Source organism: Antechinus flavipes, chromosome 1, assembly GCF_016432865.1.
Source record: "Antechinus flavipes isolate AdamAnt ecotype Samford, QLD, Australia chromosome 1, AdamAnt_v2, whole genome shotgun sequence".
Lineage (NCBI taxonomy): Eukaryota > Metazoa > Chordata > Mammalia > Dasyuromorphia > Dasyuridae > Antechinus > Antechinus flavipes.
Window position 1 is genome coordinate 187,278,285 of NC_067398.1, and position 13,387 is coordinate 187,291,671.

A 13,387-nucleotide genomic window follows, 5' to 3' on the forward strand; every position below is an offset into this window, starting at 1 on the left:
CCTATAGCCTTGTGATGAAAAAAGCCATCTGTACCCAGAGAGAGGACAGTGAGAACTCTATGTGGACCACAACATAGTATTTTCACTCTTTTTGTTTGCTTGAAGTTTGTTTTCTTTCTTACATTTTTCCTTTTTGATTTGATTTTTTTTTGTGCAATTTGATATTTGTGGAAATATGTATAGAAGAATTGCAAATGTTTAACATATATTAAATCACCTGCTAACTAGGGGAGGGGATGGGGAAGGGAAAGTTGGACAGAGGTTAAATGATTTATTCAGAGGCACATATCTTTTAATTATCTAAGATGGAATTTGAACTCAGACTTTTCTGACTTTAAGTGCAGTTCTCTATTTGCTTTGCTACCTGCATATGATCATTTTGGAAAAGTCTACAATTACAGATCCTTATGATAACAATAAGTGGGAAGCAGAGATTCCATTTGCATGGAAAGCTCAAAATTGAAGATCAAGTTCTTGCTTACTACAATTGAAGGCAAATGTGTTTGGAAAAGATTTCCCAATAGTAAATGCTATTCTTGGGAGCCTCCAACATAAGGGAGGAAAAAGAGAGGGAGGTGACAGGGAAAAGAGGTAAAAAATATATATATATATATATATATATATGTTTTATAAGAGATCAGAATTCTTCTAGGTCTTTTTGAGGATATATAGTCAGGTAGATTTTTCTCCCGTTCCAGAGAGTCAGCATATCAATAAAATGGGCTATACTATTGGCTCTGGTCAATGTTTCTGACACCTCACTTTCATCTTGAGAGCAGGGATTTCAACACAAAGAATGTCACAATCCAGAGCACATTGCTAATTGTAGGCTTTTCGATTCTTTAAGACCTTGACCACTTTTCAGTGAGAATATTTGCCTGTGTTCCAGCTTCCTAATACAGGGGCAGTAGCATTTTCCTTCCAGATGGAGGTTGTAAAGAAAGGATAACATGGAAACAGTGACCTACAATAATATGGTACTACCCTTTCCATATTTCAGGCTGGAAACATGTTGGGGATACATTGGAATTATATATGTGAGAAACTGGGGGAAATACAGGGAGCGGGGGAGGGGATAAGTCCAAGAGCCCAATTTTCAGAGAAAGCACAGCAGTTCCTGTCAACTGAAAGAAACGTTTCATGCACATGGTAGGTCAGAATGTTATTTTTATAATCCAAACCACCTGGTCTCATCCCTCTTTTCCCCCCCCACCTCCCGTGCTATTTCTATACACATACATTGAAGACAGTCCCTGGTAACTATTACAAAACCACGTGGGTCTCTTTTTCTTTTCTTTTCTTTTCTCTTCTTTTTTAAACTTAAGGTGAAGACAAGATGAATTGACTAGGATTTGAGATCTTGGTTTATTTTTACAGTTGTTTTCTTACCCTTTGATATAAAAGGGCTCAGCTCTGATTGAGCCAAATGCTTGAGTGCAGAAGTTTTCACACAAAGCAGATAGTGGGAAGAAGGGTGTGTATGTGTGTGTGTGTGTGAGAGAGAGAGAGAGAGAGAGAAAGAGAGAGAGAGAGAGAGAGACAGAGAGACAGAGACACACAGAGACACAGAGAGAGAGAGACAAAGAGACAGAGACAGAGACAGAGAGACAGACAGAGAGAGACAAAGAGACAGAGACAGACAGAGACAAAGACAGACAGAGAGACAGAGACAGAGACGGAGAGAGAGAATATATTGAAACAGGGAACGGGAGAAATGCTGCTTTATTTCCAGCTCAGTGGCCAGAGTCCCCTAAAACTGGTGAACTGGAGAAGTGGAATCCTCCTATGGAGTTAGCCCTAAGCCCCTATTCAGTGTGGGGCCTATTTTTCCCCCAAGCTTTTCTTTCATTGCACCCCACTGTTCTATTTGGAAGCAAAGCTGCTCTATTCACTTTACTTGATAAGAAAAGATTAGCCTAAAGTGGCTAGAGGGGGTGGGGAATGAAATATTCTCTTTTAAAAAAACAACTCAGACTACCAATTTCACTGGACCGGCCACTCATTAGAGCTGCCAATTAGCCTATACACGACTTTCAAATGTTGAGGGAATAAACCAGACTACTCTCCATCTTTGTGTCTCATTAACTGCAGAACAGCATGCTTTCCTGTGGAGATTTCCACCAGGAAATGCCTCCCCCCGCAGAAATGTTACATTATACAGCATGTTGCCAGTCAAAGTAAAGGTATCCCAAGTGCACAGACAGGGAAGTGGTCATGGGTGATTTCAAGGAGAAAACTTGGCATTAAAAAAATATGAGAACTGGGCTACACTCCTCAAAATGTGCAGCAACATGATTGGAGTCTCTTCTTGGGATATGGAATGTTTAAATCAGGAATTATTCAATAATTCATTGAAAAATAAAGCATCAAAATGCTATTTAGTCAAGTCTACAAATCATCTTTTATCAAATTTTCTCTTAGCCATGCCTCCCCTGGGAAGAGCTTAAACTTATAAACTCAGTTTATTGTGATTTAAGTAGATTCTTAATTCACTGGTCACTGAGAATAATCATCCCATGTATATAAGCATATGTTTTCCATCTATAGCGTCATCATTGCCTTAGGTGACTTGTTCCTTAAAACCAAGTTTCTGTCTTATTAGGAGACATGTCTAAACTACTAAAAGTAGTTAGGTCTCTTTCTCTTTCCTTCCCAGGACTTATGGGGGGGAAATGATGGTTTGAAAAACTGTTTTGGGAGCTAAAAATCAAAAACTGCTAAAGAAAATAATCACCTGTAACAATCTTGGCTTTGAATGGTGCTTATTAGGACAATCCCTTTCTCTGGGCCTCAATTAGCTCATTTGTTAACAACAACAACAAAAGAACTGGTTCTTTTTCCTACTACCAAATTCATAAACCAATGGGTTCTTAAACTTTTTGGTCTCAGGACCCCTTTACACTTTCAAAAGTTATTGAGGACCCCCAAAAAGTTTTTATTTATGGATGATATTTTTGACATTTACCATATTAGAAGTTAAAATATTTTAGTATTATTATGAAAATAATTTTAACCTTGAGAAGACCCTGAAGGATCTCTGGACCTTTGGTCATCCTGGGACCATACTTTGAAAACTGTTCTCCTAGACTATAATTATTAAACACAAAACTTGAGATTAAAGCTAAAATAATCTTCCAATGTGGTTCTTTTCAACTTTAAGGTAATTCAAGTCAGTTCCAATGGTCTTGTGATGAAGACAGCCTTCTGCACCCAAGAGAAAGGACTGTGGGGACTGAGTGTGGATCACAACATTTTTCATCTTTTTTTTTGTGGTTGTTTGCTTGCTTTTTGTTTTCTTTATCATTTTTTTCTTTTTTGATTTGATTTTTCTTGTGCAGCATGATAACTGTGGAAATATGTGTAGAAGAACTGCACATGTTTAACATATGGATTTTCTTGCTATTTAGGTGAAGAGGAAGGGATAAGGGAGGGAGAAAATTTTGGAACACAAGGTTTTGAAAGGGTTTATGTTGAAATTTATTTATGCATATGTTTTGAAAATAAAAAGCTTTAATAAAAATAAAATAGAATATTCTTCCACACAGCTGGATACTTGGAAACATCCAGAAAACTGGCTTGAAATCTTCAGTTTTGATCATCATAAATGTTTTTGCAGGATAATGGATAGAGTCCCATCTTTGATTCACACTGGCAGTATCATTTGAAAAAGTCACTTAACCTCTCTGTGTTATAGACCTTTCCTGCTCCAGACCTCAGTTTCTTCACTTGTAAAATGAGGTGGTCGGATGAGAAGAACTTAAAAGTTCTTTCCAGTTCTAATAATTTGAAAATTGGTATAGCATGTTTACTCTACCTAACTTTCCAGCACTAAAGCTGTTCATCATTTACATTTGTTTCCTAGAAAGCAAAGGAGCCTTTAAATTTTGCCAGTAACTGTAATGTCTCAATGAATAAGTACCTCCTACTTTTCACATAAATTGAGCCATTACTATAATACAGAGTTATAGCCACAGGATGAACTTATTAATTTAAATTTATATTATACTTTTCTTACATAAATTGTATCTACTAATAATTATTCAAGGGAGTTTTTGCTGTTTTCCCTAAATAAGAGTAAAAATTCATTCATCTAAATCATCCCAGCAGACTTACTTGTAGAAGACCAGGCCACAGCTCTGAAAATAAAGGTTGAACCACAGAACTTTTAATCAAAATACAAAAGTTTCCAAAAATGAAGATAAAATACTTAATGACATTCCCTTTGGTACTGAAAACAAAAACATCTGCAGGAACAATGAATGGCTTTACTTCTGAGTTCAGCAAGAGGGGAGCCAGAAGCTGATCTGATGGCCCTTATGTTGGTCTTTTTGTAGTAAATGGAAATTACTGTACAGTTTTCATGGTCATGGTATGTGGTCAGAATGAGGGTGGGGGTGAGGGAGCAGGCAGGGATTAGCTGCCCAGACAAAAATGGCATGAAGCAAATATAAGAATTTCAACTTAAGATCTTTGGTATCAGAAAATAGATTTTTTAAAAATATAAGTTTGTATCCTAGATCTGTTAAGTTTTCCTTTATTTTTAATTCTTCGGAAGCAATAGGGAAAAATTTTAAAAGGATAACTATTCACTTTCCCTTTTTGCTATAGTGAGTTCTGGGAGCATATGATTCAGTGAGATGGAGAACTACAAGACTTGGTGCTTCTTTGTCTTTCAGGGTTTTTTTTTTTTTTATGGGAAGAAAGGGTTTGGGGAATGTGGAGAGGTACTTAATTAACCTTTGCATACATTTACAATTTACATTAGAGTGTGAGATTTCTTTGTATAAAAACCAAAGTGTTTTGGTTTATTCTAGTTTTTTTTAACTGCTTTACTTAGATTAGTTGCAAAACTAAAACCCATCTGCTCAGCCTCATACTCTTTCCCTAAAGAGTGAATGGACAGAATTTCTCACAGCATTTAAGCAACTGCTTGAGAAAGAAAGGAGATTAATTTCAATATCCATACTAATAGTCATCCCTCCAGTAAAATGACTTTGGCTTATTTGAACTAATGGAGGAGAGAGATATCTGAAACCGAGTAGCACAACTGTTATCATACATACTGGTTTCTGCATGTCTCAGTATAAAAATTAAGAAGCCATCATGAAATGCTTTGCAGTATATAGGGGTGACATTTGATTATGTGAAAAGCATTGTAGGAATGAGAATGTAGGTTGTTATAGTCCAACTGCTGGCAAAAAATAAGATGAAATGTTATATGGTGATAATGGCATTTAAGATGATTTCTGATATACAAAGGAAAGCTTGAGATCACTGTTTTAGGAGATGGTTTCTCTGTTTTCCTTTTCTACCTCATATTTCTGTTGCCAAGTGGGTAAAATGAGTCATTTGGACAGTTAACAATGAATGCTTAAAGCATTTCAGATTCATGAAATTCTGAGACATTTTAAGAAAAGATGTTAATCGTCCTCCTGAGAACTTTGTGAGAAAGATGATTTAAACATATGGAAAATAAGACTCTGAAATAATCTTGGGACTCACAAAAAGACCTCCCCTCAGAAGAGTTTAGCTCTTGTACTTTAAAAAAATCATTTAAGACCATAACAAAGACATTCAATTACTTCCCAAGGGAGACTCTATCATTTTCGCAGAGATATTTGTGGGATTTGGGGGATGATTAGAGATTCTCAGGCTAGCAAAATAAAAATAGTTGGAATATTCCCTTAAATACACTCAAAGTACATAGTGTTGAGCTGTTGATGCATCCAATACTCATGACAAACTATAGCATAACAATGTGTGTATTCATTTTATATGAACAGATGTTCATGCGCACAATGTGTGCATACCTATATATTATTTAATATGTGTATCTTTTGTGGCCAACTTTTGCTTATAAATGATCGTGGGAGACAAGGTAAGTATGGATAAATAAAATCCATAGAGAATCATAAACTATCCTATAGGCAATGTTTTTAGCTTCTTCAATCACAGCTGCTAACATGTAACAAAATTCACCTATTTAAATTTCACATTTTGCTCCCCATTTGTGGATAGAAGTAATTGCTAGATGAAAAATCTAGACAATCACTTCTTGATTATTTTCATTTATAGATGAACTCAAATGGGCTTTTAAAGCACTTCTACTTGGTTTTGGACTGCAATTTGTTTTAATGGAGGAAGGGTAAGGGAGGCAATAGATTTTTCTTTGTAACTAAGTTAAACCCAGGGGAAACCGTACTATAGGTTTGCATACTCAGAAAATGGTTTTGGGACAGCAGAGTAAGATAGCCTATGATTAAAAACATGCTGTGGCTAACCACTTTTCTTTACTTATCCAGACTCAATAGTTTTAGACCCATCAAAGTTTGTTATTGAGTCATTTCAGCGGTGCCCAATTTTTCATGACTCCCATTTGGGGTTTTCTTGGCAAAGACACTGGAGTGGCCTGCCATTTCCTTCTCCAGATCATTTAATAGATTAGAAAACTGAGGCAAACAGGGTAGTGAAGTGACTTGCCCAGGGTCATACAACTAATGTCTGAGACCAGAGTTGAACTTAAGATGAGTTTTTCTGGCTTCTAGCCTGGCATTCTGTCCATTGTGTCATGGAGCTGTCACCTAGGCATGAAGGTTTACTTGACTATGTCCTTGAACTCCTCCTCTGAACCTCAATAGCAATGGAAACTGTCTGCACTGAAAAACTCAAAACTTATATGTATTACTTGGTATCATTGGTTGTTGAATCATTAAATGAGACTTACAAAACTGGAAGTTACTTAACAGTTCATTTTCTACCAAAAATTAGAAATTCCCTCTCTAATATGCTTGAATCTTCTTTATATCATTGAGGATATTTCCAGTGATGGAAAATTCAAAAATAATGGGGAAGATATTCTAGTACTAACTATTAGAAAAGTCTTTTTTTTTTTTTAATTGAAATACAGCCTATCTCCTACTCTTTGTAATTTCCTTGTTCTGTTCCCTGGAGCTATAGAGAATATTTTTTCAATTGACAGATTTTCAGATATCTGAAAATAACTATCGTGTCTCCCATTTGTTTTTATTTCTATCATCTGCAGTTTCAGGAGCCATTTTTTCTCTTTCTTTCTTTTTTGCTGAGGCAATTGGGGTTAAGTGACTTGCCCAGGGTCACACAGCTAAGCCGTCTTAAGTGTCTGAGGCTACATTTGAACTCAGGTCTTCCTGACTTCAAGGCTGATGCTCTGTCCACTGTGCCACCCAACTGCCCCATTTTTTCTTTTTCTTTCTTTCTTTTTTTATTGTAGCTTTTTATTTTCAAAACATATGCAAGAATAATTTTTCACCATTGACTCTTGCAAAACCTGGTGTTCTAATTTCTCTCCTCCCCAACCCCTCTCCTAAATGGCAAGTAATCCAATATATGTTAAACATGGTAAAAATATATGTAAATCCAATATAGGCATACTTTTTATACAATAATCTTGCTGTACAAGAAGAATCACATCAAAAAGAAAAAAATGAGAAAGAAAATAAAATTCAAGCAAACAACAAGAAAAAGAGCGAGAATGTTATGTTGTGATCCACACTCAGTTCCCACAGTCCTCTCTCTGGGTGTAGATGGTTCTCATCATAACAAGATCATTGGAACTGGCCTAAATCATCTCATTATTGAGAAGAACGGCATCCATCTCCATTGCCATGTACAATGAATCTACAAATGAACTCATTTCACTTAGCATCAGTTCATGTAACTCTCTCCAGACCTCTCTAAAATCATCCTGCTGATCATTTCTTATAGAACAATAATATTCCATAACATTCATATACCATAACTTATTCTAGCCATTATCCAACTGATGAGCAGCCACTCAGTTTCCAGTTTCTTGCCACTACAAAAAGGGCTGCCACAAACATTTTTGCACATGTGGGTCCCTTTCCTCAGGAGCCATTTTTCATAGGACATTGTTCCAGAATTTTGAAAATCATGGGTTTCCATGATCACCATCCTGGCCACCCTTTTATAATTATCTCTTTCTGCTGATGACATCAATCAGGGAGAAAAAAAATCTTTAATAGTTTAGTTTTCTGGTTCTTCATTAAAGATCGTAATTCTTCTAGTTTCCTATTTTAACCACATTTAATAACATTAACATTCATCATCTTAAGAGTCAAAATTACAAGGATTAGCACCTTATGTAGTGAAAAAGCCTTGGAGAGAGAATTAGGAAGCTGGGCTCTGGTCCTAAGTTAAGTCATTGTAAGACAAGATACAAATCAAGACTTGATCCAGAAGGATTTTTATGTCCTCATATGTAGGGGAAAAAATAATTTCTAGTGTTCCTTCCAGCTCTGACATTTTAGGGTTTCAGGAAGTCTAATGTCAGGGTCTAGTTGCCAGTGTGTCACCTAGAAATGGACACAGTGTATTCTGACCAGTGCAGAGTAGAGTATGCTTGAGCTTTATATTTCTATTTTTTTAAATAATTTTTTATTGATAGAATGCATGCCAGGGTAATTTTTTACAGCATTATCCCTTGCATTCATTTCTGTTCCGATTTTTCCCCTCCCTCTCTCCACCCCTTCCCCCCAGATGGCAAGAGTCCTTTACATGTTGAATGGGTTGCAGTATATCCTAGATACAATATATGTGTGCAGAGAGCTTTATATTTCTATTAATGTGACATGAAATTACATCAGCTTTTTCACCAATGATGCCAGACTCCAAGCATATAATGAACTTGTGATAGATACTGGCTGGCACTCTACTTTAAAATCTTCAGGGTATTTACACCTTAGAAATAGGCAAACACTGCAAATCAAAGTTTGATTGCTAACTATACTTAAGAAAGTGATGAAGGAAGTGTTAATGATGCAAATTGAATTTTTAAAATGTTAGGCATACTTGTTTTGTAGATATTATTAACAGACATTGTTAAACACCATTGACTTGTGGTCAGTCTAAACTATAATTCTTTTTCACAAAAACAATTACTAAGTTTGGTCTTCACAATTCTCTTCTTGGTTAACTGAGTATCTTGCATTTGCAAGATTACACACTTTTGTCTTTCTCCAATTTTGTCTTGTTGCTATTGGTTCAGCATTTCAATCTATTAATAATATCTTTTCAAATTTTGATTCTGTCATTTAGCATGTTAGCTATGCTTTCTAACTTTGTGGCATCTGAAATCTTGATATCCACTGCCTTATTGTTTCATTGTTAATTATAATATTGAACATGTCAGTTCTTTAAGAGTATACATCATGTTTTATCATTCTTTTGTGCCTAGTATAGGATTCAAATGCTTACTAATTGATCATCTATATGAAGCACCACATGCCATTCTGCTGATTAGTAATTTCAGTCATATCTGAATCTCCATGACTCCATTTGGGTTTTCTTGGTAAAGATACTAGAATAGTTTGCCATTTCCTTTCCTAGTTCATTTTATAGATGAGGAAACTGATTTGCCCAAGGTCACAGAGATAGTAAGATTCTGAAGCCATATTTTAACTCAGATATTCCTAATTCCATCCACTGAATTACTTACCTGCCCTACATATTGGATTACAATGTAGATTAAATAATATAGTAGAAAGTTATAGGAGGCAAAGGAATAGTTGAAAGATCATTAGTCTGGAATCAGAAGAAATGGGTCCAAATCCTGCCTCTGATGTTTTCAACCTGTAAGAAAATCATTTAACTTCCCTGGACCTCTGCTTCCTTATTATTAAATGAGAGAGATGGACTTGATGGTGCTTAAGGTGCTCCAGATCTCTGGTGCTATATAATGCTTTAAGGTCTGCTGAGTAATTTACATGCATTATTTCATTTTAACTTTATAACAATTCCATGAAGTAGGTATAATTATTCCCATCTTACAGATGAGACTCAAAGAGGTTGACATATGCCTGTATTCACATAGAGAGAAAATGTTGGAGGTAAGACTTGAACAAATTTTATTTTATTTACTACACTTCACACTACTCATATTCCTAATGTAAATATGTATAACACATAATTTTCATTTTATTACATAGAAAGACAATAATGTTTTTTTAAAAAATATACTTTTCTTCTGACATCAATATTAGAGAGGGTCTTACCCTATTATAACCGAAATATCTTATTGACAAATAGCACTTCTTACCTGGAAATTACCAAAACAGCTTCCTCCAGGGAGGGTGACATAACTTACAAATGGAGGCCCAGGAGATGGCAAAGACTCATATACCACCAAACCTTCACTTGGGAACACAGCTCTCTGCTGTTGTTTGCTTTCCCAAAATTCCTGCAGCATTGATACAACATTCACTGGAAAAACAAACAAAATAAAACAAAACATTTTTAGGAATATCTTCTTAAACACTGATTTTATTTCCTACAGAATTTCAGTTAGAAAGGACTGAGAGGGTTTCTATTCCAACCTGTTTAACCCAAGAAAACTTTTTCCCCCCCTGAGGCAATTGGGGTTAAGTGACTTGCCCAGAGTCACACAGGTAGGAAGTCTTAAGTGTTTGAGGTCACATTTGAACTCAGGTTCTCCTGATTTCAGGAGAGCACCTCATACTCTATCTACTGCGCCACCTAGCGCAATATACTGAATACTTTTCACCAACAGGTGATCATTTGGCTGCTACTTAAAGACCTCCATGAACTCTCTTCCCTCTGAAAAAGATTATTCCACTTTTTGGGAAGCACTGATTATTCAAAAATTTCTCCTTGTACTGACTCCAAATCTGTGTTTTGCAACCCATTGCTTCTAATTCTATCATCTGGGACCAAGCAGAAAGGAATAAATCTCCATCCTTTTGACAGATCTTCAGATCATTGAAGTTGAAGTCAGCTATCATGTCTTCTCCAAGTCTCTAACTCCAGGAAGTTTGTTTTTGTTTTTATTTTTGTTTTTTTCTATTTTTCATCCTTCATTCTTGAAGAGGAAAAACAATATTACATTATTTTGTTTATTAATTGGATTTCTTTCCTACATCTAATCATTGAATGGATGTTGCTTCAGAAAACTGAGACCTGGAAAAGACCTTAGGTTAAAAAATCAAGGTCTCCTACTATATCAGGGCCCAACTCCATGTCTTACCACTGGACTCAGATGGCTCTGGAGGAACAAGTGAGGCTGGTGACTTTGCCCAGCTCTGCCTCTTTTAAATCTAATTAATTTGAATGTCAAGATATCACCTTCCCCGTATCATTGAGACTTTTTGAGAAACAACAAAAGATGCAGATCTATATAAAGTTATCAGTTTCATTCTCTCTACCAGCTTCATTGAAGTCCCGTGGCAAAACAAAAATCAAGATGACTGGTGATGGCCCAGAATGCAGTTGGTAATCTTAGCCTTTCTAAATTAAGGTCTTTCCCATGCTCATTCAGTCTTCATTCAATGACTTAGGACTATGTAAGAACTGAGACAAAAGATGGCTTAATTTATCATCACAATAATATCAATTTGGGAGGTGAAGACCATTAAAGTTTTTGGTCTGAACAGAAAATGATTGCTATTTATACTCATTCTAAGTTATCAAAATCTAAGTAAAAGCCAGAGTGATTTGGATTGAAGGCATAGTCAAGTAGCTCCATTTGAAGGATGATGGGCTTTTTTTAGGGATTAAGTGACTTGCCCAGGGTTACATAGGTAGAAATTGTTAAGTGTCTGAGGTCAGATTTGAACTCAGGTTCTCCTGACTTCAGGGCTGGTGCTCTATCCAATGGGCCACTTAGAGCTGCCCCTATGATTGGCTTTTTAAAAGCCTGGGGTTTTGGGAGCTGTATTTCAAGAATTTCATAAATGATAACTGCACAGGACAAAAAGTAAATTGTCTCAGCTTTTTGAAAAAAAAATTAAGGGTACAAACTAATTAAAACAATAATTAAAAATAATATGGCCCCCAAATCACAAAATATAAAATATGTGACCAAAAATTACATTTCTATGGATAGAGCACCCACATATAAGGATATGGCATCTCAAGTGGAGAGACAGATCACATACTGTTGAAAGAAAGAGGAGGAGAAGGAGAAGGAAGAATAATTTTAAAAATTCATTTCTCTCAATCCTGAAGGACTTTGGCAGTGTTCTATCCACTTAAGCTTTCCAATTCCTGTCATCATTTGTCCACCCCTCCGTGGGTGTTCTACCCCCAGGGAGCCTGGCTTTCATATTTCCAAGGAAGCAGCTAGTTAATGTGAGAAGCAAATCTGTGCCCATGTATGGATAGCATCCCTTCATTAAGGAACTAATGCTTTTTTTTTTTTAACCTTCTAAGTTAACACTGTTTATATAAACAGTGGCCTTGCGGAAGTAATGCTATGCCTAGCTAACTATTAGATTATTCAGTTTGTGTAACTCTGAGATTTTAATGATGAAATCTGCAAGGCACACAGGAAGGTCTTTGGTGTCTAATGCAATTCTACCAACATTTTATACCAATAGTAAAAGTTGTTTCTAGAAGCCTATTAGGCCCCTTGACCATATAGATAGATATTTCACTTTTTAATTTACCACAGAATTCACTATAGTAATTTAATTTATTATACTTTTTTTATTTTGTTATTCTAAACTTGATAATCATCACCAAAAATGAGTATTCCTTTGTGCAAAGTATTTCCTGGGTAGCAAATCTCTTTTTCATTTGGCTTTAAAAAAAAAAAAAAAAAAGGATATAATGTTACTTTCAAAACTGTCCTGCTTATCTGTGTTTTATTCTGAACTTTCTTCTGTTCTCTACATTTTTAAATTTAAATGCTTCAATGATCTTTTTTTCTTCTTTTTCTTTTTGATAATGTTATCTTCAGATTCTCCTTCCTCCCTAAAAGTTCTTCCCTCACCCCAAATTAAAAAAAAATACACAATCCCTGTAACAAATAGACATCATCAATCAAGCAATGATATTCATTTACTATGCCAGAAAATATTTTATTCTGAAACCTTGATTCTATTAAGAGATAGAACGCTCTATGAGGAAAATGGTATCATACTTTATCATTCATTGGTTCTCTGGATTCATGGTTGGTCATTGCTTTGGTCAGAGTTCTTTAGTCTTTCAAAGATGATTTTCTTTACAATGTTATTACTGTGTAACTTTTCCCCCTAATTTTGTTTACTTCAATCTGCATTAGTTCAAATAAGTATTTCTAGGCTTTTCTGAATTCATCCTTTTGTCTTCCTTATTGTTCAAGAATATTCTATCATATATATATATACATATATATTATATCATACCATAATTTACTCAATAATTCCTTAATTTATGGATATCCCTTAAGTTTCCGGTTTTTTGGTACCATAAAAAGTGTTGCGACTGTGTATATTTTTGTACATATGGCTCTTCTTGAATATCTTTGAGGAATACATCTAGTAGTGTTATCACTGGGTCAAAGGGTATGTACATTTTAGTTAATTATAGTTCTTCCAAATTCCTTTCCAGAATG

The 13,387-nt window shown here is 35.4% G+C and overlaps 1 protein-coding gene across 1 annotated transcript in view; it reads right to left on the minus strand.

Moving 5' to 3' along the window:
- The window catches only part of LIX1 (limb and CNS expressed 1), a 64,279-nt gene that overhangs the window by 34,911 nt on the left and 15,981 nt on the right, over positions 1-13,387 (minus strand). Inside the window, exon 2 of the mRNA XM_051994137.1 lies at positions 10,094-10,257. Coding sequence (XP_051850097.1) covers positions 10,094-10,257 — 164 coding nt within the window. The remainder of the gene's footprint in view (positions 1-10,093; positions 10,258-13,387) is intronic.